Consider the following 26626-nt stretch of genomic DNA (forward strand, 5'->3'; position numbering starts at 1 on the left):
GGGGGGGGCGCCGCCCTAGGGTGTGGCCACCTCGTGGCCCCACTTCGTCTCCTCTTCGGTCTTCTGGAAGCTTCGTGGCAAAATAGGACCCTGGGCGTTGATTTCGTCCAATTCCGAGAATATTTCGTTACTAGGATTTCTGAAACCAAAAACAGAAAAACAAAGAATCGGCACTTCGGCATCTTGTTAATAGGTTAGTTCCAGAAAATGCACGAATATGACATAAAGTGTGCATAAAACATGTAGATAACATCAATAATGTGGCATGGAACATAAGAAATTATCGATACGTTAGAGACGTATCAGTGGGGTGGGTGGAGGAGGAGGTGGTGGTGGTGGTGGAGGAGGAGGAGGAGGTGGTGGTGGTGGTGGTAGCCGGAGGAGGAGGAGGTGGTGGACGGAGGACGGAGGAGGAGGAGGTGGCGGTGGTGGCCAGAGGAGGAGGAGGAGGAGGAGGTGGTGGTGGTGGCCGGAGGAGGAGGAGGTGGTGGTCGCCGGAGGAGGTGGTGGTGGTCACCGGAGGAGGAGGAGAAGGTGGTGGTGGTGGTCGCCGGAGAAGAAGGGAGGAGGAGGTGGTGGCGGAGAAGAAGGGAGGAGGTGGTGGTGGTGGGAGGTGAAGTGAAGGAGAAAGAGGAGAAGTGAGGAGATGGAGAACTGAGAGGAGAAGTGGTGGAGGAGAAGTGGAGGAGGAGATTGGCGCCGGGGAAATTCAAAAATTCGGCTAATAATTCTGTGGCGCATGTCCACATGGTGCGCCACCGTTTTTTTTTCAAATTTTCTATTTTGCAGCAAAAAATCTTTAAATTACCCTATCTTTTTACTCTTTTCGAATTTGGTGATTCTAAAAAATTTCCAACCAGGCAAACCCAAGTGAATTCGGATGTAGAATTTTCGTGGGAACATTTTGTTATATTGTGTGTTTTTTTTTCAAGTTCGTATGCAACCAGGAATCCAGTTTGATGATTTTCCAACGCAATTTTGCAAAAAAAAGTCGAAATTCATGTTTGTTATTTTTCAGTGGTGCTAGATGACATAATACATGGGCACCTCGAAGGATTTTATTTTTTGGATTTTCTATCTATTTCTTTTTTATTTTACAGTGCTAAAAAAAGGCGATCCAGGGGGGTTGCGTGGGGAGAAAAAATCACGTCAACTTTCTGTGGTGCATATGCCTAGTGCGCCACAGAAAGATGAACTTATGTGGCGCATATGCCCACATAATTTTGACTTTCTGTGGCGCATGTGGGCATATGCGCCACAAAATTTTAACTTTCTGTGACGCATGTGACAGATGCGCCACTGAATTCCCTTCACCCATGTGCAGTGCTAGACCCTGCATGGGCCCCATGGAGATTCTATGGCGCGTCCGTCCACATGCGTCATAGAAAGGCAAAGTTTTGTGGTGCACCACTCGTACATGCGCCACAGAAATTAGAAATTTATGTCGAGCATATTTTTGGTGCGCCACAAAAATAATTTTTGTGGAGCATATTTTCTACGTGCGCCACAGATGCCACTTCTACCTATAATGGTTTTCCTACTAATGTCAATATTTTACCGAAATGAAGACGAAGTCCAGAGGGGGGTCGAAGAGGCGCCTCAGGGCGGCCAGACCTACCCTTAGCGCGGCCTGGCCTAGGGCGCACACCAAGGGGGTGTGGGCCCCCCAGGTACCCCACCAACCTAAATCCTCCGCCTATTTATACATCTTATCGGGAAAACCCTGGATACTCGAGCCTCCATCCACAAAAAGTTCCGCCGCGGCCGCCATCACAGAACCCATATCGGGGGGTTCTAAAGCTCTTCCCGGCACCCTGCCGGAGGGGGGATCATCGCCGGAGGCATCTACATCGCCATGCCCGCCTCCAAAGTGATGTGTGAGTAGTTCACCCCTGGACTATGGGTCCATAGCAGTAGCTAGATGGTTGTCTTCTCCATTTTGTGCTTCATGTATAGATCTTGTGAGCTGCCCTACATGATCAATATCATCTTTATGTAATCCTACACGTTGTGTTTGCTGGGATACGATGAATATTGTATACTATGTTGAGATTGATTATATATTCATGTCATATGTTATTTGTGATCTTGCATGCTCTTCGTTGCTAGTGGATACTCTGGCCAAGTGGATACTTGTGACTCCAAGAGGGGGTAGTTATGCTCAATAGTAGGTTCATGCCTCTAGTTTTCTGGGAGAGTGACAATAACTTCTAAGATTGTAGATGTGTTATTGCTACTAGGGAGAAAACAACAATATTTTATCCAAGGGTAATTCTATTATTTACTTTACACACATTGCTTAACGCGATAATCTGTTGCTTGCAACTTAATACTGAAAGTGGTTCGGACGATATCCGGAAGGTGGATTATTAGTCATAGACGTAGTTGGATTACGGTCTATGTATTATGTTGTAATGCCCAATCAAATCTCAGAGTAATCATCTTGTCATGTATGGTCGATATTCTATCAGTTGCCTACCTGTAATTTATTCACCCAACATGCTTTTTATCTTTATGGAGAGACATTCTAGTGAACTGTGGACCCCGGCCCTGTTTCCTTTACACTGATACAATCATCATGTTCTGTTTACTTACTGTAATTCATGTTCTCTTTAATTACTGCAAACATCTCTTTCCACTCGACGTCTAATCCTTTGTGTTCAGCAAACCAGTGAGATTGACAACCTCACTGCAAGTTGGGGCAAACTACTTTGATTGTATTGTGTGCAGGTTCCACATTGTTGCAGTCGTCGGTAGTGCGCCCTGCCACTAGTCAACCAGCAACACCTTCAGAATTCACGCCTTTCTCCTACTGGTCGATTGAACCTTGTTTTCATACTGAGGGAAAACTTGTTGTTGTGCTCATCACACCTTCCTCTTGGGGTTTCCCAACCGCTTACACAACAACTGCCAACAAGATTGTCTGGCGCCATCACCGGAGCACCATCAAGGCTTTCTAGCGCCATTACCGGGGAGAAAGAGGATTTCTGCAAGGGGAGTCTCTCATCTCCAATCTTTTTTACTTTGTTATAGTTTGCTTAGTTTACTTTATTTTGTCTTGTTTGCTTTATTATATCAAAAACACAAAAAAATAGTTTCAATTATAGTTGTCTTAATATCAAAAACACAAAAAAATTAGTTTCTATTATAGCTGTTATTTCTGTTGCTTAGTTTTACTTTTGCTAAAAATGTCTATTCCTGCTACTATTCGCCGGAGGAAATGATTTTCACTTTCAAGCAAGGGCGTGAGGAGAGTTTCAAGGAAGCTTGGTCTAGAATTAATAGTTGTTACAACAAAACTGAACCAAAAATCACTCTAGGCTTGCTTCTTAGTAGCTTTTATTTTGGTCTTATTCTGCGTTATAGATATGCTTTGGACAAAGTAGCTGGAGGAGATTTCCTTCATTATGATGGAGATCAAGATTTTAATGCCATAAAAAAGTTGATTGCAACATATAGCTCACCTAGTAATTTTGATCCATCCCTTGAGAGCATCTTTGCTAGATTAAACACTCCTGAGACAAGTACAACTAGATTGAACGAATGTTATAGTATGCTTCGGGAAAAGTATGATCATGTTCCAATAAACTCTGAACCCTCAAGTTTGCTCCGTTCAGTGAAAGTTGATATAGGTGGAAAAATGTTTTATGATCGTTGCGATATTATGTCTGAATTTTGCCTTATTCCTAGAGATATTTACGAGTCTTTAAATCTTTGGGGACTTTCTGAGGGAGGAGAAGAAATATCACTTACCAATAATGCTGTTATATTATCCATTGGAATTGCTGAAGGAGTGCATACAGATTTTTTTAGGGAGGATGGTATCCACTGATTATCTTGTCATTGAATGAGTAAAAAAAGGACAAATCACGCTAGGGCGATCACTGCTAAAACTCCTGGGAGCAAGGATTGATGCTGGGGAAGGAATCATGATTTTCACCTCCTCACCACGTGGTTCTCATTGTTTCCCTATGAAAAAGCTTAAAGGTAGGAGAGGTATGCGCAAAGCTTCCGTCATTTATGATGTTGATGCTTCTTCATTTGATAATACTTGATGCTCGCACTTTTTCTGCGCCTAGCTGAAAGGCGTTAAAGAAAAGCGCTTATAGGAGATAACCTATGTTTATTTTCTGTAAGTTTTCTTTTTTTGAGTCTTGGAAGTTATTACCCCCTCTAATAACCTCTTCTTATCATTTTTATTTCGTTTTTGTGCCAAGAATAGCCTCTAATAGGAAAAAAGTAAGATTTGGGGAAGTTGCTATCCTGAAAATAGATTATGTGATGTTACCATAAACATTCGTAAAAATAGCCAGCGTGGAATTTTGAGTTGTCATTTTTTATTCATATGCCCTAGGTTATTATCTAACTTTCGTTAGTTGACCACTTTTCAAGATCAGCAACAGAGGATTTTCGAAAAAAAAATCGATCTTTACCGATGCTATATAAACCGTTCCCGGAGCCGCTGAAGAAGACGTCTCGTTGATCGAGGCTGGTGTGCCTACCATTACTTTGAATCGATGGATAATGTGTAGTGTGTTGTAAACTAAACTTGCTTAATTTGCTCGAAACGGTCGTCGTTGTTGGACTTCAGTTACTATTGTCGTCGTTGTCATTGAACTTGATTACTTATATGATACCGATGCTATATATCTTTTAGGTTTATTATTATTACCTTGCTTTAATTCTTGTGAATATGTATGCATGTGAACCCTCTAATCATTTCCATTGCATTATATACTAATATGCATTGTGTCCATAGAGATGACGTACTACGTCGTGTTCGAGGGGCGGATTCCAGGAGTCTACGAGGAATAGGAGGACTGCAAGAAACAGGTGCACAAGTTCAGCGACAACTGCTACAAAGGATACCCGACTAGGCACGAGGCGGTTGCCAAGTGGAGGAAGCACCAGTCGAACAAGAGCAAGATGAAGACCTTCGTTGTGCTCTCGCTCTTGCTCACCATCATCGCGACGGTACTCTATTTTATCCTAGTGTAGGCGGCGGCCGGTGTCAATTCATTTGTATCTCGAGATGATAAACTTTGTATGGATTATGAGTTGTATGGAGCTATATGTATAACTCAGTCGGGCTCTAAGTAATGTGATGATGATGTATAATGTTGCTATATTATATCTGTCTAGTATACATGATGTCTATATTATATTTGTATATTACTTGTATATATAACTGTATAAAACATGTATGTCTACAGCAGGCAGTACAAAATCGTTTATACATGTAGCTTATTCTGTGGCACACCAAAAACAAATTCAGTGGCGCACCTATTTCTGTGGCGCACCTGGGCCACATGCGCCACAGAACTTCTTATTTCAGTGGCGCACCGTCTCTAGTGCATCACAAAATGTCTTAATTTTGTGGCGCATGGGCTGGTGCGCCACATAATTCTTATTTTTATGGCGACGATTCTGTGGCGCACCTCCCATGCAACCGAGTATCATTTTTGGTGCGCCACTAATGAGCTTTTTCCTACTAGTGTCTGCCTCGTCCTCACTATCTACGACCGAGAATCGACGGGTCCCCATCTTCGCTGCTCGCCACTCCGGCGGCCAGAGGAGGCGGGGACCTCAGATCTACGCTCGGTGTTGTAGAAGATTCCCTAAAGTTAGAGTTTGGTCAAAGGATATTGTCGTTATGGTGGCTATGACGACGTTTTGTGGGATAAGAATTAGGTATACCCGCCTCGTCTTCCACCTCGTTGGCGGTGATCTTGCTGGTGGCGTTGAGGAGGGCGAGGTTTCGTCTGGTTGCCGCTTCCATGGAGTGGTGGATCTCGTCCCGCCTACGTGTGTAATAGGTTTGGTGTTATAAGCTTCGAATCAATTCAGGAGTTCAATGGCGATGACTTTGGCTTTGGGGCACTGGTCTTTAGGAGCATGTGCATGAAGACTTCCCGACTGTCATCAACAACGTCAGACCGCTCCGGTAAGGGAGTGGCGATAGTGGTGCGTTGGTGGCTCGCTTTGGCGGCAGGTGGTGTTAGGTGGTCAAAGGACCTCATTGTAATTTTTATTATGTTTAAGTTGCTTTGTACATCTTGTGAACTCATGCAATAGATTTGGATCTTTCCCGAAAAGAAGGAAAAAAGGAGCATGGAGGCTGGATCTGCCCAAATATAAGACTAGGTTCAGTCAATGGACAAGCCGCTGCGCATGTACCAATTGTGGTTTATGCTACATGCTACTACAGCAACATGAGAAGAATGAAACTATGCGTCTATGCTTCATTGGCACCACCATTGACTAATTATTGTGTTGTCTGTGACCTCGTGTGCATGTAAATCAGGAACGGTTCCGTTTTTGCCACCTGCCCGGCGGCTACCCTGACGTCTCAGGTCAAAACGGAACGCCCGAACAGGAAAAGGGCAGGGACAGCTCGATTTGGAAGCGTCCAATGTGGAAGCAGCAATACCTCCTGTCGAACAATTTGGACGCCAAGTGGCAGAATCCGGCGGGTCAAATCCAACACGTACTACCTGCAGTGGAGCAATCGACCAATCACCCGCCGTGATGAGATGGAGATGGTCGTGTGGCTGGTGCGCGTAGGGTCTGATTGGCTGATCTGACGGCCATTACATGCATGATGGTGTCTCCAGAGATCACAACAGGGTGCCATGAAAAGATATCATCCACTGTGCCAAAGGTATCATGCTCATGCGGAATATGCACAAGGAAGTGCTCGTTCCGATTGATGACAGACAAGGCTTGCAGTCAAACCGGAATTGAACTGAATCAGTGTCTGCCGTTGGCTCGCTTAAGCACCTTTTTAGAAGAATATTTTCCATCGCTGAGGAGAGTAGTTTCCACCAATTTGTTAGGTCAAAAGATGACATAAGCCCTTCGAAAGCGCACCAAAACCCAACTTACAAGATACTACAACGTAGCAAAACAGCACCTAGCTCTTTCGCCTCCCTCACGATTTCTGTTTGATTTGGTTTGAGAGACGTCTCCAACTCAAGTGTATCTACAAGAATATGTCATCGCTTGACGCATCCAACTTCTCCACGCACAAAATGGACCGACGCCACCAGCTGCTGAAAGACTTGCGAGGCACTACTGTTGCAAGGCATTGTCCCATTACAATACGACTAACAACGGATGGCGTCAGTGGGGTGGGTAAGGTACTCCCAGGTCTGAAGTCTACCTCGAATCACATACGCCGCTCTGCTTTTGAGCTCGGGAGTCGGACGGATCAATGCGGTCACCAACCATAGATGCTAGCGAGTCCAGAAATTCAACGTTCGATAATAAACTTGGATGGACAAAACGAAAAGGCCCGTTTGCAACGAGACACTGTACTGTACACCCCCTCGTATATTTCTGAATTATGTACCGTACACCCTTGTATTTCTGAGCTCAAACATGTTCCAAGCATCAACAATATATACTCAATCCTGGAAGGCTGGAACATGAAAGAGGCGGCAAAATGCTCGCCTGCACTTCTATTCGTAATACTTACAGCAATTTTACACCGGAACAATATATGCATCCAATTTGCAATAGAGAGTATCCCGTCCTGAACGATAAGAGATCGCTCGGAATGTGCTCCAATACTTAGAAACAGGACCTCTTCTTCTGCAAATCAACGTATGGAATCAAAGTAAAGAATTAGAAGCGCTCAAGAGCACCCCCGTTTCAAAACAATAGGAGCAAACACAAAACAATAGGAGCAAACGTACCCGAAACTTGGTACTGTTTTGTCGTTCAATATATGCAAGCATCTCGTCCTGCCTTATCAGTGTCTCATAGAGCGCCTGCACAGGAGAGAAACAAAGGTTGATAACCAAAAAATACTGCTCAAAGTGAATGGAATTATGTTGTTTCACATGCTTGTAGTGCAAATCATGAAACTGGGTGAAACTACACTAACCACAACAACAGATACACATTACACTTGATATCACCAACATCTGGGTGACTCCAACGGGCTGACGCAAATGCACTGTGCATGTCCGCATGGACAGAGGGCAGGGCATGGTCCCCAACAGGGTGATGCAAACAGAAGGCTAGCTGTGGAAATGTCCGTTCCCATTTCAAGCCCAAATTTGGGCTGGATTTGCAGTCCTACCGACAGTATCCACGTCAACGCCGCCCCCCTCGTATCCGCCCTGGGCCCACCAGTCAGCGGCACACTCCACTCTCTCCTCTCCGAAACCAAGCTGCCTCCGCCACAGAAGCCCTAGCAAGCTATGGACAACGCACCGCCCATCGCTGCCACCGCCTGTCCCTGCTCAAGCCCAAGAAAGAGCTCATGCCGGAGCATAGATCTGTGGAGACAAGAAAGCAGGCGGGCTGGCCAAGAAGAGCCCGGAGGCCGCCGCTGCCCTTCAGGCCCACCGCCCACGCCAACGCCATCTCGTGTCGAGCTCAATGCACTTGCAATGGCCAAGGAGTTTGAGTTATGGCAAAAGGAAGTATAGCTCAAGCTATTCACCAAGGAGACCCGGATCATGACGGGCGACCTGATCATCATGGACCCAATGATGAGATTCAAGAAGAAGCAAAAGATGATCCACGATCGAGATGAGTGATCACTGAGATATTTATCTTATTTTGTGTGTTTGTTTATTATGAACTATGTGTCATTTGTGATCCTTTTGATACTTTGATGTATGCCGGCGCGGATTTAATTGAATTGCCAAGTGCTGGTAATTTATTTGCTATAATTTTCATTATATTTAGCTACATTTTGTAAAAATTACCAAAATGGTGAACATGAGAAAAAAAAATGGACAGGTCTAGGGGGTGCCGTTGAGGTGACATGGCCCAGACATGGGGGACATGGGCCTCTCGTCTGTCCGCCGCGCATCCCAGACGGACGTCTATGTCCGAAATGGGTTGGCCCGTTGGAGTTGCCCTTAATTGACCCAGCAGGAGTCAGTCTGATGTCATTGCTGGAGAACTATATATTTTTAGGTGGAGAACTAGTCTTTGTTTATGAACTGGAGGTACCTTCTTTGTGGAAATCAGCTCAGCTTCCAATGCATCCACACGGCGGACAGCCGCACTGAGCATTTCCTCTTTTTCGAGTGGCAGTTGAGATGGCTTTGCTTGGAGCGCATGCACCTTCTCCTCCAGTTCATGAAGCCGCCTTGATACATACAGAAGGGTACCATTTTCGGTATGTTCAGAAGGAGATGGAGGTCGGACCCCTTCCATAAACTCCAAATCTTTAGGAAAGCCCCCAGATTGCCTTGAGAACCTTTGGGACATTCTGTTTGGGACAGAACGGATCACCATAAAAAGGCTCATAATAAAAACTGTCAGACAAGTAACAATCTTGGTTTGTAGCACTCCAAGTGTCATAGGTATATTTCTCAAGGAGAAAGCACCTGAGTGAAGCATGCAACATAACTAGTCAATAAAGATCCATTAACTCGTAGTAGAGCTGTTTTAATAACATACTCTAAGTAAACTATGAACAAAGAAACATGTTTCATCCAGAAGATTCATTATGGGGTGAGTATGTTTCTAATTAGTCCGTACAAGTTGACTACAAGTCCCAGTAACTTCTCATTAAGAAGTATAAGAGTGATAGCAGTACATAAAAACCTGGTGTAGAAGCCATTGAGGTGGCCATTGGACTGTTGCACGCATCATCCACAGTGGGGATGTTTTCCTCTACAACAGGAGTAGCACCAGAAGTTGAAGCATGTGCTGGAGACTTTGGCTGCAGGCAGGGAAGATGAGTCAAGGAGCATACTGACCAACAAATATTACTGGAAAACAAATTTGAAGCAAACTAGCAGGAGTCCAAATGCACTTTTCCACTTGTTATCGTAGTTTTGGACAGTAGACTGCTACGGCTTAGTCTTAGGTAGTTGAAAGACCAGAGGACAATATAAATTATATTATATCATATTTAAGATTTTGCCTAGTTCTAGTGGTAGCATTCGTTAATATCTTGCCTCAAGGAAAAGGTCCAAATCAGAGTTCGCATTGGTGTCCACTGGAGCGACAGGAGATGTAATATCTTGTACTTCAGATGTAGACTCGGCTGAGGCATCACTAGATTTTTTCTGATCCAAAAAGGAAATAAGATATAGATTTTAACGAAAATTTTGAGGTGATCTTGTCATTTACATGATAACAACGAGGTGCACCTACAGCTGAGTGACGAAGCTTATTATAACAAACTGCCTTCCCGTCGGTGCTTGATATGGCAAGAATCTGTCGACCATAGTTTGCTTCACCGTTAATGACCCTCTGAAAAAATGGAAGATACATTATGCTAGTGATATTTATTATTTCAATAAAACGCAAAAGGCCTTTGTGTTTCATTTCATTGAAAAGAGATTGTTTGTTTTACATTCCTCCTAAGAGGCATAGGGTACAGGCGTAACAAAAGAATTAATGGACGTGCTAGTAATAAGAGTGTGAAGAGCAGATAACCTCTATTACAATAGGATCCTTCCAAGGACCTTTATCTGATTTTGAGCAACCTCCATTCTCTTCACACCTGCATTTACCTCCAAGAAAATCTGGCAGTTGACTGAACATGATACTAAAAATATTAGGCAGAAGCTGAACACCAGTATGCATGAACAATGAATTAATATGTTTAAGCGAATGAAAGTTTTGACAGTTCAGTACTAACCTCTCATCAATTATTTCAAGCAGCTTACTTTGGTACTTGCTCCCAAGAACCTTCATGAGAACGATAGATGAGGCAATCATTACACATAGTAAATGCTAGTCACGTGTTTAATCAAGTAACCACAGAGTAAATGCAGAAATACAAAATTAACAGCTACAGTAGTTACATGAATCTTCGAAGCAGTTTGCGGATCAAGAAATGATTTAATTGTACCCCATAGCATCTTGAAGCCCTGTCCAGCATTTATAATGTACAATCGGCACAATGTCTGCAAGACCATTCCGATTTAGTAATTAGCTCTGTATGCAATTTGAAAGAGAAACCAAATGGGCACATAGAGTAAAAGGTTATTAATTAACATAAGGTACTAAATTGAAAAAATAATGTTTAAGAAGAATAATTGCATCACCTACCTCTGGATAGTTGTCATTGTCAATCTTCTGCAGTCGCATGATTAGTTCTCTTGCCTCTTTTGAGAAGTTCTTTAAACCCTGGCTTATAAAAAAGAAGTCAATGACTACTATAACCAAGTAAACTGGATTTACTAAGAACAAACCTGGCCAAAAGAAAACGTACCACCCCTTGCACATCTAAAATAGTAGTAGACGAGTCTATGTGCCTTTTTGCAGCAATGGAGCAAGCTGGGAACCTCATCTCGAAAGATCTCTCGAACTCCTTCACATGATACTTTATGTATCGGTCAATAGTTGTTACTTTGACTAGTTTATTGGCGTTAACTTTTCCAATTAATTCTATGTACACAGGCCTTCCCTCTTTATCCACTCCATGGTAAAATTGTGGATAATACTTCCTAACTTCGTTTAATTCGGTGTAATTGAATTCCTAAAGGATCAAGTGTCAATATTAGAAGTTAAATTCGTCAAAAAAATAGAAGTCACATGAACTAAGTAATATCATTTGCTCTGTTGGTTCATGTTTGAATTTTAGAGTTACCTCTATATTGTCGACCCCAAATTCATTCCTCCATCTAAGCATTTGTGACCACATATGCTTGGCTTTCTCAATATCGAACTTCCTTGCTTTGAGGAATCTACACATAGAAGGTGAAAGAAGAAACTTAAATACATGAGAAACTGGAATTTTCTTCTTTGCATAAATTTTAAAGAAATACATGTTATTAAATATTCAGGAGAGCTTTATCTGGGAACAAAAAGGATAGATGGGTCCATTTAGTTACTCGCCTCATGATGTTTCAATTGACGGATGTGGAGGATGCTTTTAGATGGTCGATAACTACTTCTGGTGTGTTCAGTGTTAAATCTATGTACACAGACTTGCTTAATGGACACACATGTTATCTTAAGAAATATATTTGGAAGATCAAGGTTCCACTTAAAATCAGAATTTTTATGTGGTTCCTACATAAGGAAGTTATATTGACCAAAGACAATCTTAGCAAACGGAATTGGCATGGATGCACTAAATGTAGTTTTTGTGATCAAGATGAAACAATACAACATTTGTTCTTTTCATGTCCCTTTGCAAAAATCATTTGGAGGATTATTTATATGACGTTTAATTTACCTCCTCCTTCTAGTGTCTCAAATTTGTTTGGAAATTTGTTAAATGGGGTGCAAAAAAAAGATAAAGGCCACATTAGAGTCGGTGTGTGCGCTTTATTGTGGGCTATATGGACAGTCCGTAATGATTTTATATTTAACAAAAGGAGTTTCCCATCTTTTATGCAGGTTATCCCTTTGGTCACTCATTGGATCCATATGTGGTCCTTCCTGCAGCCGGTGGAGGAACGTCCGGACATGGATACTGGGTGCAACCGGTTGGCGGTCTGAGAAAAGGCTCACATCATGATGCTACATCGCTTTTTTCTTCTAGCTTTTTTTAGGTGGCTTATCCATGTTGAGACTCTAAGTGATCCATGAGATGTAATAATTGTGTACTGTTACTACTGTTATGGTGTGACTTACTTTAATAAAACCGCGGTGAACCATAAAAGCTAAAGCAAGTAGGCCTATTCCTTCTGAAAGATCCGAGGTCTTCCTCATCAGAGGCTCTAGCGCCTTACTTTCCTTCCGTTTTTCCAATCCCGATTCGAGCTATGAGCTGTGGCACAAGCCAGTTGAAGAAACCATTGCCGATAAACCATTCGTTTTCTTTCTTTTCAATGATCCTACTCGAGATAGGGAGAGTAAAAGCCCTCATTGTCCAACCTGTCTATCTAGTGCACTTTCTCCTTGCTCTAATGAACTGAACACCGACTTATTTGGATTGTTACAGATCTAGCTATTTCTCTGCCAGCATCAATTGATGCTGAGGCAGGGGCACCCCATTTCGAAAAGAAAAAAAAACTAACTACTCCCTCTGATCCATAATAAGTGTAGTGGTTTTAGTTCAAATTGAACTAAAACCACGACACTAATTATGGATCGGAGGGGGTACATCTTTAATGTAGAAACTATAAAATTAGGAATTCAAACACCAATTTCACAAAACCACAGTTCCCGGGACAAATCAAAAGACCAATTTGACAGAACATATTTAGAGACTAATTGTACCACAGAGCCACAGGTAGTGATGCATTTTACTAAATCATGACACTCAAACACCCTAAATCTGTAATTTTGTGACATAACTTTTTCCCTAAATCTGTTGCTCGTGGCATTGGTTCTTAAATAAATAGTTTTGTGACAGTCTGGATATTAACCCTGTAATTTTGCGAAATTTACTCCAAAATATAGAATAAAGATGTTAATTGCAGATGTTTTTGCAGGAAATGGAGGTAATCTACCGAAGAAGAAACCCAAATATGCTTCGACAACAACAGATGTGGTACCTTAGCATCATGTGATAATCGTCATGACGTTCTGGCAACAAGCCACCATCAAGCAAGCATCGGCGGAACCTTTCGACAGTTTGCAGCTCCTGCACGTCCCTTACATCCTGTATTGAGACTAGATTGCCGCTCTTCTTTTTGCTCTTTCTTGTCAAGGAATGCCTAAAGTTATTCCCTGCACTGATTGCTCTTTTCTTGAAGGATCCCTTCTTGGCCTTCTTGTCACCTTCCGAGTTATCCTCGTCAGATTTGATCTCTTCCTTCTCATCATCAAGCGTGACGCCCTCAAAACCTGCAACGTCAACATTGCCTCAGTGTCCCTTCTCTGACCGAAACGGAAACTGGCGATTGCTGCCGTAGTACGGGTAAGGACTAAGGAGTAGACAGTTGGTGAATTAGCACTAAGTAGTGCTTCACAATGAATTGATTTAAATCCCCTAAGATATGCAGCCAATAATCATAATTCGTAGTTCCTATCCTACTTTTTTTTGCGAATGCCTATCCTACTATTATTAAATGTTCGACACTGCTGACAGCCCTGAACAGACGAGCACCACACACACAGGAGAGATATAGCCAAAGAATTACAGCGCCTTGAATCCAAGATCTAGATCCTAGTTGTAGAGATTATCTAGAGCGAATTATCTTGTTATGTACTCTAACTACTAATAAACTGACGGAAGCAACCTTACTGCGGACATAATCTCTCGTGCGAGCACCTGCAGATACCGGGTACCAAATCGATGCGCGGAAACACCCGGGCAGGGGCTCGGAACTAGCCACAACATCGAAGAAACGATAAAGGACAACGCGAAGGGGAAAGAACCAAGGAGAAGCAGAAAGCAAGCAACACGCGGCACTCACTGGGCCTGCCGGAGCGGTCGACGGGCCCCGACATCCCTGGCGTTCCTCCCGATCCAAGCTCGACTCCTCCGGTGGATCCCGGACCCTAAGCCTCGATTATCCCCTGGCGAGCGGAGGTTTGCGGCAGATGAACACACGAGATGGAGGGAATGAACGGTGGCTTGTTTGAATTTCAGTCCCTTTTTTTAATCAGAGAGAAAGAATATATCTGTGGAGAGGGGAAAGGTAGCTTCTGGTTTCCTCTTTCAGCGGAGCGACGAGGCAGGGGAGGGACACGCAGCCGCGCCACGTGGGCTTCCGTTCGTCGACCTGGCGCACGCGGGGGTTCCCGCGGCCGAGATCCGAGAACGTATGAACCGGCTGAACCCATGGGTTGAGGACCCTTGGATGGAAAATCAAGGTATCAGATTTAACCAACCAGACTCTGAGGAGTAGAAAATGGCCTAATTGGATGACTGGGCTACGGCTGCGTTGTACTCCCTCCGTTCCTTTTTAATTGACTCAGATTTAGTACAAATTTTGTACTAAATCTGAGTCAATTAAAAAAGAACGGAGGGAGTAGCTGGTACGCGTGTTAAACCACCTTCGGACCAGGCTCATGAGTTACGGCTGAATCGGCCGTTTCCCTAGAGCCAACCTCGTTGATGCTCTCTCGATGGCCAAAAGGCGTCAATCTCCTGCACTCGCTAGTGTGACTGTGGAGATGGCGCGAGCTTAGGCCTGTAAAGTGGAACGGACAGCCCACGGCGCCGCCAGCCCACCCCACTCAATTCGCTTAAGTGAAATTCCACGGGCACGCGTAGACAAATCATGGGCTCTCACGGAGCGCCCGCTACTGCCGCCACGACGCTGCATCGACACATATCTCCATGGCGCTTGCAGCGGGTGCCTTGGCCGGAGGAATTCTCAAACCGCAGCCCATCTACCCCTATGCTCCCTTCTTTGCTACCCATCTCATGTCGGCAAGATTCGTGGGGAGCAGCTAGCCTCGATGCGAGCCGCGAGCTGGAGCAAAGGGTATCCCTACTCCATGTCTTCCAAGGAATAGCAGGATGCAGCAGCGGCGTCTGCTTGCTGCAGGCGAAGGTGAAAGGACACAGATGTCGCCTAGAGAGGGGTGAATAGGCGGTTTAAAACTTTTACGAGATGGCTTTAACAAATCCGGAATAAAACTAGCATTTACTTTGTCAAGCCCAAAGCCTATATACTATGATTCACCTATGTGCACCAACAACTTATGCTAAGTAATATAAGCAACTAGGTGATAGCAAGATATATAACTTCAAGCACGATGGCTATCACAAAGTAAAGTGCATAAGTAAAGAGCTCGGGTATAGAGATAACCGAGGCACGCGGGAGACGATGATTTATCCCGAAGTTCACACTCTTGCGAGTGCTAATCTTCGTTGGAGAGGTGCGGTGGCTTAGTGCTACCGAACGCCACAAGAGGCCTCACCTTGGGGTGTGGTTGCTCGAGCACACCAACGCCACAAAGGCCTCACCCCAAGATGCGATACTCACACCACACACCGAGTGACATAGGAATCCCCAATGGGTCTGCAGAAAAAGATACCCGGGGTTACTGAAGGCCCATGACCTGAAGATTATGAAGCCCGGAAGCCCAATAAAGCGTCGGTATAGAAGTTAGAGATATATTAGGAATATACTTATAATTATACGGGACGAACTCAAAGAGTCTCCCGCTATTTATAACTTGTACATCACGAAACCCTCGGCTCCGCCTCCTATATAAGGAGGAGTCGAGGGAGAAAGAAGGGATCAATCTCATTGTCAACTCAAGCCTAGTTTTTAGCAGTCGAGCACCTTTTCGGCTGAAACCTTCGAGATCTACTTGCCCTCTACTTCCGCGAAACCCAAATCTACAACTTGTAGGCATTGACAAGTTAATACCTTGTCACCGAGCGCCACGAAGGCGCCTCACTTTATTCTCCGGTGACCCTCGCCACAAAGGCCTAGGTCACGGTTTCACTAAGGGATTTCCTTCGAGGAGGAAACCGGGCCTTACACAAAGTTTGGGGCACGCATCCACAACTTAATTGGAGACTCCCAATAAATCGCCACAAAGGCCTCAAATTCGTCTAGGGTTCCAAGAACCCAAGAGTAACAACTTTCTTGCTTTCACTTCCACGAATCACCGTGGAGAACTCAAACCGATGCACCAAATGCAATGGCAAGAACACCACAAAGATGCTCAAGTCCTTCTGTCTCAAATTCCAACAAAGCTACAAAAGCTATTGGAAGAATAAGAGAGGGAGAACAAAAGGAGAACACAAAGAACTGCAAGTTTCTCCAAGATCTGGATCTAGGTGGTTCCTCTCACAAAGAGATGGATTTGATTGGTGAAGATGTAGATCTAGATCTCCTCTCTCTTTTCCCTCAAGAATATGCAAGAATCATGGGAGGAATCAAGAACTAGGGCAAGCTTTTGAAGGTCAACAATGGAGGAGAGAGAGAGAGTGAGAGAACCAACCAGATTTTGGGGCAGAAGAATGTTATATATAGCCCCCCACGAAATATGACCGTTGGGGGTTACCATGCCGGATTATCCTGTCCTTACCAGTTTTTCAAGGGCCGGATAATCCGGCCCCACTTGGGCGGGATAATCCGCCCCCTAAAAGTTGGCAGAAACAGCAAAACGAGAATGAACATAACTTGAGCATCCAAACTCCGATTTTGATGATCTTGAGCTCGTTTCGAAGCTAGTAACAAGGTCTACAAGATCATGAAGGGAATCATCATAGTCCAGCAAGGGAGTATGGAAACAAATGATGAAAGATTTTACCTATCTAAAAAATACATACCGGTAAAACCTCCCACCTCGAAAATGCAAGAATTGCTCGTGCAAAAAACCATTCTCGATAAACTAGAGCTTTTCATAAGAATAAACACAAGCTCTAAAACATCACATGGATAAGATCCAAATAACAACCATAAAAGATGATGCAAGGATGCAAAGGTTTGAGCTCTCCGAAAGATACGATCGAGTTACTCACTCGAGAGCCCTCTTGATAGTACGAAAACTAAACTATAAACCGGTCTCCAACTACACCATGAGATCGGTAAGAAAGGAACCTAACCTTGTGCATTCCTCTTGAGCGCGATGATGACGATCTTGACCGCAACAAGATGGAACGTCTTTCTTGATTGTGCTTGCTTGATGAAGTTTTGTGGATTTCTCCCTATAATCTACCATGTGAGAGCTTCTTCTTCGGCACATATTTACATATCCATGATCACCATAAGGATGGCAAACTTCAAGCAAATAATCTCTTCGAGATGACTCATCTTGAACTTGCACATCATTTCTTCATTCTTCATCATGTTGATGTCTTGAAGTTAACTTTGAGGGCTCACTTCATCTTCATCTTCAAGACATACTAGACACTTAATATTCTTCATCAATTTATTCTTATTGCAACCTTGAAGCTAACATATGGTTCAAGCATTGCATATGGACAACTCTTACAAATATAACTCAATGCAAACAATAGTCCATAGAGATTGTCATTAATTATCAAAACCACACATGGGGGCTCCATGCACTTTCAGGAGGCGGTAAGGGACGGCATCACAGTGCGGGCTCGATGCGAGGAAAATTTTCAATCAATCAACAACATAGAAGAAGATAGGAAGGACGAAGGGAACATGGTGGGACCGGGACGGTTGTTGCCTTATTTCTGGCCGAGCCGCGGGGGCACGTGCCAGAAGCAGCGTGCGTGGGATCTAAACCCCGGTGGTTTGCCTTTTTCACGTTTGACTAATTAAACGAACACGAGGTGGGGCTGGTGGACGCCCGTTTTATTCATACTAATTAAACAGACAGAAGTGGATGTCCAGGTGGGCAGAAGTGAGCATGTAGCGAGCACCCACGGACATGCCCATTTACAGCCTAACGCGAGCTCCCATGCGGAAGCGAAAAGGGGGCGAGAGGATTTCGTCACCACCAGTTGAGACCGCTCCCTTATTTCTAACATCTCCTCTCAGGAATTTCAGATTTGTTATATCCTCGTCGTAGTTCTGTATAAGAATAAGCGTGTCGTCCGCGTATTGTAGGTGAGTAATTCCCCCTGAAATAAGGTGCGGAACCACGCCATGAATGTGGCTAGCAGCAGATGCTGCCAAAAGGATGCCAGAGAAGCTTCCGCAATATAACTGACACTACAAGGAATACGTCAATACATGACGCTTCAAAAACGTCACAATGGATCGTATATGACATTCTTTTGACGTTTCTGAGAACGTCAAAAGATGAGTGTCAGTAATGATCAAAAGTGACGTTTTTGCAGGAAGACGTCTATGCCGTTCTGAAAACGTTATAGACTCTACAACGTTTTTAAAATGTCATGGACGATCCAACCAGGCCAAGTTAGATTCTACGTGGCTAGTCTTACGTGGCAAAATTATGACGAAACCAAAACGTCTTAATTTGAAATCAGCCCGGTCCATTACTCTGCTCTACATGTTCAGCCTTTTTATGTTTTTTTCTTGACAATTCTGGATGACTACATGGGCCAAGCCCAACATTTTGGACCTTTATTTTTTGGGTCTTGGCCTTTCAGAAATCATTTTTATTTTATTTTCGCCTTTTTATTTTGGTCTGGTCCCACCAGTCAGTGGGTCCCAATTGTCAAAGTACAACCTTCATATTTATTTTATTTTATTTTATTTCACATGTTTTCCCACTTGCCAGGTTTATTTTCCAACATTTGACAATAAATCACAAAACCCAAAATACATGAAATTGAAGAATTCTTTTGATAACAGTCATAATCAAAGTATATTACAACATTTCTGGTCTCAATTTACATCACGGTAATTTACAACACGGTAATATAAGATTAACACAAAACGAACAGACTGCACAGCGGGATCCTTCCGTCGAGGGAACAGACATTGCTCTGAACCTCCAGGCCGGTTCTTGCTGCACCATCTTCCCTGAGATACCGAGATTCCAAGAACCAGACATCACAAACAACAGCCCACAATGTCAAAAAATAGCTCGATGCCAGAATGGTAAAAAGACCCAAGTGACTTATAAAAGATTGCCTGGTAAACATTTCAAGTGGAGTAATACGTGAAAAAAAAACAAAGGTCTAATAAGTGTGAAGAAAGCAAATTCATATAGTAGTTTCGTTTCCTTCCTTCTTACTATTCCAGAAAGCTCAACAAATATTTTATTATATTTGATAGCTATTGGCCAAGCTCAAAAGCACCCTGAAAAATACAAATAAAGAAACAATTCAATTTCATGCTTAGCATGCGTCAAGAACCAAAAATGTCTAATTATATGTCATACAACACATGATTGATTTCCCTCATCTTCTTTAACCATATTGTGTACAAAGGGAAAATAAAAGTTTTTTTATTCATTTTCTTTTTTCTGAATAGTGACAAAGCCTTAATAATTAATTTGATTTATATGCAGAGAACTCTGGTATAAACACAACGTAATGCAGTGTATTGAGTGTGGGCAAGCATGTTAACAACAATGGTTTGCAGTAAAGGTGTATTTCCAATACAACACATACAGAGAGATCACTTTAGCTGTACAAACTTTAAAGCAACTAAGATATAATATACTTGTCAAAAAATACAGTACAGGGGAAGTGCCTATAGTGCCATTCAAATTACACAAGTTTAAGTCAATCCACAACTACCAAAAATGGCGCAGAGCTGACTGACCAGACCCAAACAACAGTGGTTACCTAGAAGCATTTGTATCACAAGTTGATGCATGTCCTAATACTAACACACTTCAAAACGGGAACTGCAACTACAGATAGAATAGGCAAGAGCCAAGCCAGGCTAGATCATTGCTGGCTTGCAGTTTTATTAACTACTAACGCAACCAGAATGCTCTGGCCAGATTCATACCTTGGAGGAAGAGGAAGAGGATAAATGGGTAGCCAGATTCATACCTTGGACGCGCAGGTGAGGCGAGCTTCTGCACCTTGATGTTCCGCATGGAGTTCGCCAGCTTCTTTTCCGTCAACTGCAAGCACCAAGCACAAACAAAAGCACATCATTAGAAGAGCAGTATACTGAGCACACGATGATTCAGGACAACAGACTACCACAGCTCTGCATCAGGAACAGTTTACAAGTACATGGTTTATGCACTAATACATGTTGCTGCACCTGAATTCAAAATACTAGCAGTAACTAACTACCACATACTGCACCTAGATCTGTATTTTATTACAGCCTTGCAAGGTAACAATAAAGTGTAGAAATATGTACATTTTGGTGATGGATCTTCTTCGGTGTGGTGCAGATGGATCTGGTTGATGGCGGCTCTGTTTGGCGACGAATAGCTCCCTTTTCAGCGTCAGTCCCTGCACTTTTATAGTGTTTGACCTCGGAACGCAGCCGCAGGTGACGGGCGGATGGTACGGGCAGAGCTTGCTCGTACCAATGTCCGTTAAAGCTCCTGAAACCGCCTTTCCGAGCATAGTCAACTTTGTCATGCTCCTGAACGTGATTTTCTTCAATAATTGCAAGTCCATTTGCCATTATGAAGTGATATCCTGCACAACATCCAAAAATAGAAGAGATTGCACATATTTGCATTGATTATGCATTAGTGACAAGTTAAGAGTTAAACTTAGTTAATTTATTGACTTAGCTAAGGGTTTAAATGCGAGAAAATATGACGTATTTCACAGCCATCAACGCACAACCCTCCCCTGTCCCGGATCCCGTCAGGGGCCGATAGGCCGCACCTAGTGTCGGCCGCTCTTCTCAGCCCCACCGTTTAGGAAACCGTACCTTGGCGGAGGCCTTGGCTGCTGCCCGCGCCATGGCACGACCCACCGCTGCATGGGACCCCGGAATACGAGACATGGAGAGATGAGTTGTATGCGCACTTAGACTACGCCAGACTTCACCAAGACTCGGCTCGCGCCCGCTCCCTGACACAGCAGGGACCGAGACGCGGGGCTGAGCTGTAATGTCCCAGGATTAGAGACGATCGAGGGGTAGATTTTAGAAAGGGATGTGCATTGCATGGTAAATTCTGGGGAAATTTCGCGCTTTTAAACAAAAACTGCATCGAAGGGGGACAAGTTTCTCTCTCGACACCTTACAGGGTTAGGGTTTCGAGAGTGCGACAAACTTGCATCTCACTCAACTAGTTTAGGGTTTGGAGAAGAGAGGGGAGAGTTTGCATGATTGAATTATTTATAAAGTGACATGGTTGAATTCAAACCAATGTTGAAGTTGAATTTCAAATTCAAACATTAAATAATTACCCTAAATAATTCAATTGTGAGGAAATTCATTAAGTATATAATCAATAATAAACAATATGAACAATTATAATAAAGTAAAGCTCATTAGGGAAAACTTTGAGCTTTATTGATCATCACACAATTTACATTGTCATTACAATATTCATAAGAGAAAATGAATGAATAATACAACACATTACAAGAATTGAAGAAATTGAAAAATAAAAGAAAATAAAAAGAAAAGTACAAGAATGGATCCTATCCTAAATTCTACAAGGAAATCATCACTTGGTCTTGGATCTGATGATCTCCATCTTCACTTGGTTATATTCTTGATTCCCTGCACAAAACAAAGCAAGACAAGAATTAAGCCAAGTGGCAAAGCCACTTGGCAGGTTAGCAAATAAAGGAAATGAAGGGGATATGATCAAGCTGCCGAGCTGATCCATGCCACAGCCAAGTTCCAGGTCCAGGTGCACAGCACCTGTCTACACACACACACAGCCTGCTCACAGGGCTGTGTGCATGCAGCACACACACATAGTGAGTCACCCAAAGGGCAAGGTGGAGCTGTCGACCAGGGATGCAAGGGCTGGTCACATATAAGCTTTTCCCAGCCAAAACCCTAGTCAATTGCATCATCCATCGACAGGCAGCAGTGGTAAGCCACCAAGAACAGCAAGAATAGCTCAAGAACACCAAGAACAGATAAACAACTAAAGCTGTTTTATCCACTCCACAATCACCAGAAATTAAACCAAGACCACAAGCTTGCTAGGAGGAGCAGGGCAAGCAAAAGATCATCACAGAGGCAAACCTCTACACCAACAGCACAATCTAGGAGCTGGAGTGAGGTATACCACACAAGAGCCTGAGCAAGATTATACCTTGCTCATACTTAAGCATGCTTGCATCACATGAGCACTGAAGGGTAGGAAAACCCTGGATGTATCATCATTTGGTTACTAAACCAATTGGTGCCAGCAAGTATAATCAGGGCTAGAAGGAAACTAAACCAGGGAACACTGGTTGTGACAACACAGTGTCAAAACCAGAGAAATCCAGCATGGATTACTCCTTGAAGCCATCCAAATTTGCAAAGCACCTATTAGCCTAGCTAAACCATCAGATTGACAGGCAACATGTGCCTATCCTATTTATCAACATCAAGGCTACTAGAAATTCACTAAGTGACTAGCCAGTGAGCATCTATCCATCACAGAAAGCCACCAAATAGGGGAGCTACCCTAGGGCAGCATATGAATACTGCCAGGGTCACCTCAAACCCTAGAACAGCCAAACCAAAAAGCCAGATACAAATATCATCACCCTGGTTGGGTTCAAAGATGGGCTAGGGTTCCCAACCACTGTGGGCATCCATCTAGCCTAAGCCAATCAAGTGTGATGATCATCACTGTATCACAGTTCACATCAATTATCCACTCCATCAATTAAGGCAACACAGATAATTGATGTTAACAAGCAAACCTTGGATTAAACAATTGCTAATGATCCAGAGGATCACTGCAAGCATCAGCTGATGCTTGAACAAGCACCAGCACTGATCTGTGCCACACACATACACATAAATAGGTAACAGCAATGCACAGGCACAGTTAAGCAAACCAATTATCAGCTGTTGATGATCACATGATCATCAGAGCTTGCCATAGCATGCTAGGGCATGCTAGAGCATCACTAAGCAACAGAGCATGGACCAGGTATTTAATTGGCCACAGATAATCAACAAGTGTTTCACAGACAACCAAATAGATAATTACATGATTGTATCCAGAAGCACATCCAAGGCAGGATGAACCCCTAGATCAAGATAAATAAGTAAAGCACTTGGTGCTCATCACTGAATCATACAGTTAACCAGCAGTAATGCTCAATCAAGTTTACACATGAAATTGAGCACAAGGGACAGCATATCAGTGCCCTGGAACTTGCAAATTGCAAGGATTACACATGGTAATCAAGCCAGGGCAGTCAAATTGAATACACATGAATGTCTAGCAAGAATAGTAAATAGAACAGAGGCACAGGGAAGGTTCCAAGCCAGATATGCAAGATTCAACAAGCATGTGGCTCTGGAACATGCACAGAACTGTGCACAATCAAGATAGCAAGAATTAAGCCCAGCTAATAGGCAGAATAGGGCAGCACCGTAACTAGGATTCATGGCAGTAGCTCAAGCAGCAGCAACAACAAGCAATGGCCAGAGCTAGCTTAGAAGAAAAGAAAGAGAGGAAAGACAAGCAGTAGAGCAGTAGGGAGGCGGTGCGAGCTTACCAGTTAAACGGAGAAGGGCACGGCCATGGCGGCATGGCGGCACACGCCGGTCGAATGGCGGCGCCAGGCCATGGCCACGCCAAGCCAGCTCGTTGCCAGGCGCACGGGTCCCAGCAGCATCACGACGAGGCACACCGCTGCGCCAAGTCCCCAGGAGCAACGGCGGCGACGAGGTCGCCGTGGATCAACCGACTAGGTCACAGAGGGGTTGGGGGAGAACAGCAGCGGCGAGGAAAAGTAGATCGACGTGGATCAATCGAAGCGCCGTCGAACGGCGGTTCGATTGATACCCATCTCACCGCCGGCGATGGCCGGAGTTGGCCGGAGAAAATCGGCGAAGGCGGCGGCGACGCGGGAGTCGCCAGAGCTCAGAGGGGTTAGGGTTAGCGCGTGCGCGAGAGGAAGGGGACGGGTGCGTCCGACCGAGCCGGACGAGCGGCTCGGGTTAGGGTTAACCCGCTGGGCCGCACTGACAGGTGGGCCCAGGGGCAAATCAGTCATTTCATAATTCCACTAAAAACAGAAACTTTGAAATTTTATAAGAAATGTTTAATAGCTCTAAAAAAATAATTAAAAATATGAAAATAGATCAGCATAAAATTCTCTATTTAAATAAAATATCAAAGAGAATTTTTGAAGACAATTATGAATAAGTCCTATTTTAAGGATTTAAATAATAATTTAAATCACATATTATTTCCAATAATAAAAAACAAGTCCATCAATGCAATTGGATTTTCAAAACACCTTGACAATATTTCAAGGTTGTATTTCACTTTAAATCAAGTATTCCCAAATTATTCTTAGTATCAACCTCTTACATGAAATAATAACAACATCGGAAGGGGGGAACAAACCCTAAAATTGGAATCATGCATAATTGCTTCTTTAACCATTGCCCTTATCGGACAATGATGCTATTTTTCAGAGACAGAGGACAAGGGTCAGTCCACACCTTCCAACTGCAAAACTTTGCAGTGTTCAGGCAAGTTCATCACTTGCTCATGTCATTTGAGTATTTTTATCAAATTACTTGCAAAGTATTATGGTTATCACTATTGCACAAAAATCAAAACCACTACTTTCATAACTATGAATATGACTATGTGGTGGGCAATGGAACCATGGATTGTGTTGATATGGTGGAGGTTCCATTGCACGGGTTTATATCCATCTAGGATTAAACAACAAATGTCGCCAGTGATTCTTGTGCCGTAATACCCGTGTTAACCATAAGATCCGGAGTGGGACGGAATAGTCAAAAGTGTTTCCACCTCTCGTTCATCAACGGATGCGCTTACCGTAGCAGTTGTGTCTGGCGGAACAACCGGAGGGTGGGGATCCCATTCTAATTCCCCACGGTAAAGCATTGCTTGCCGTAGCAGTTGTGTCTTGCGGAACAACCGGAGGGTGGGGATCCCATTCTAATTCCCCACGGTAATGCAGTCTATGATGGGTTGCAGCTACCGGCGTAGGAGTGTATGGTAGAGCCCAGCACTGTCGTCGTGGTCGGGGTCCACCCTGAAATTACGGGAATAATGGGACCGGCGTGGACCCAGGGTCGGGGCATGCAACAAAGGGTGGGTGTTCGAGGTAGCGGAGGAACATGATTGGCTAGACCTTATACCGGGCCTCACACCAAAGGAAGTGTGGACGGGAAAGCTGCCCGGTTGGCACCAAGGTTAAGATCTCTTATGGGTAAAGCAACACACCTCTGCAGAGTGTAAAGAATCGTGTGACCTGTCACTCCCTGTTCCGGGATGAGGAACTGCGAACGCGGCCGGAAAGGAGCTCCATGAAGTTCTAGTAAACCGGTGAAGGCTGACGGACATAGCTCTTTGAAATAAAAGCAATCTCTTGAAGAAATGTTTATCAAAACCTGCATTGGTATTAGACTTTCTGGTCTAATATCGTAGTTAGTGCATTAAACACCTCTTATCTATAATGAACTTGTTGAGTACGCTCGTACTCATACCACTCTTAAATCCCATGCTTAGATTGTCTGAATCGTCTGGAGGAGGACTACGACAACAATGAAGGGGCCGAGATCATCGACTACGAGGAACCAGACCTCTCAGGAGGAGTTGAAGGCGTAGACTATCTCATAGTCTACGGATCCGGGGAGGCTTCCGGAGGAGATCAAGCCTAGAGATATCCGATAGTTGTAGTAACCGAGCAGCCCGAACTCTTAGTATTTAGCTGCTCGATGAAATAAATGTTTAGTTTAATGAGACTCTGGTATTGTAAGTTAAGTTGGGTTCGCCTCGAACCCAGGAGTATTCCTCTTAGGACCCAAGAGGAGCTCCAAGACGACATGTGTATGTTAATTGTAATAATATGTGAATGAGTTATGGACCTGCTATGTTCTGTTGTACTACTCTGAGGGACGTAACATTTGCGGAATGGTACTTCGTGAATGTTATATCAACGACTGGCATACTACAACATGCAGTGGTATGCAGGGTCACCACAGTTGGTATCAGAGCAAAAGCTTTGACCTTAGGTTGGAACCTAGTAAATGGGACCAAACGTTAGGAGTCAAATAGGACTAGTAAAGAATTCTCTAAAAATATGGTGTATATTCAATTGAGAATACAACAATCATATCTTTTAGTGCGATAATTCTTTATTATCTCTATTATGATGCACTATTACTAATCTTATAATCTTTCTATTTCTACAGCCAACATGGCAAGTTCACGACCGGGAAGAAACGTGAAAGTTATGGATTCCACACTGAGCGAATACCAAGGAGGACTTGCAGATATCCTACGAGCCATGTTACTGGAA

At 43.6% G+C, this 26626-nt stretch overlaps 1 protein-coding gene across 4 annotated transcripts; it reads right to left on the bottom strand.

The window, feature by feature from the left end:
- Positions 1-7333: 7333 nt before the first annotated feature.
- On the bottom strand, positions 7334-14537 carry LOC127343505 (phosphatidylinositol/phosphatidylcholine transfer protein SFH6). Of its 4 annotated transcripts, none has more exons than XM_051369634.2 (14): positions 14292-14537; positions 13428-13719; positions 11570-11666; positions 11192-11458; positions 11029-11106; positions 10782-10883; positions 10616-10665; positions 10411-10477; positions 10126-10224; positions 9927-10037; positions 9571-9688; positions 8971-9350; positions 7698-7772; positions 7334-7593 (listed from the first exon to the last, which is right to left on the bottom strand). In XM_051369634.2, exons 1-14 carry the CDS (start codon positions 14323-14325, stop codon positions 7573-7575), a joined length of 1791 nt encoding a protein of 596 aa, XP_051225594.1. In that variant the 5' UTR covers positions 14326-14537; the 3' UTR covers positions 7334-7572. The 4 variants fall into 4 exon arrangements, 3 of the variants coding, with proteins under 3 accessions (XP_051225594.1, XP_051225593.1, XP_071684457.1); XM_051369633.1 differs by having other exon boundaries at positions 10411-10510; positions 14292-14536; XR_011755749.1 differs by lacking the exon at positions 8971-9350 and having other exon boundaries at positions 10411-10510.
- Between the last annotated feature and the right edge of the window lie 12089 nt (positions 14538-26626).

This window comes from Lolium perenne, chromosome 3 (assembly GCF_019359855.2).
Source record: "Lolium perenne isolate Kyuss_39 chromosome 3, Kyuss_2.0, whole genome shotgun sequence".
Taxonomy (NCBI): Eukaryota; Viridiplantae; Streptophyta; class Magnoliopsida; order Poales; family Poaceae; genus Lolium; species Lolium perenne.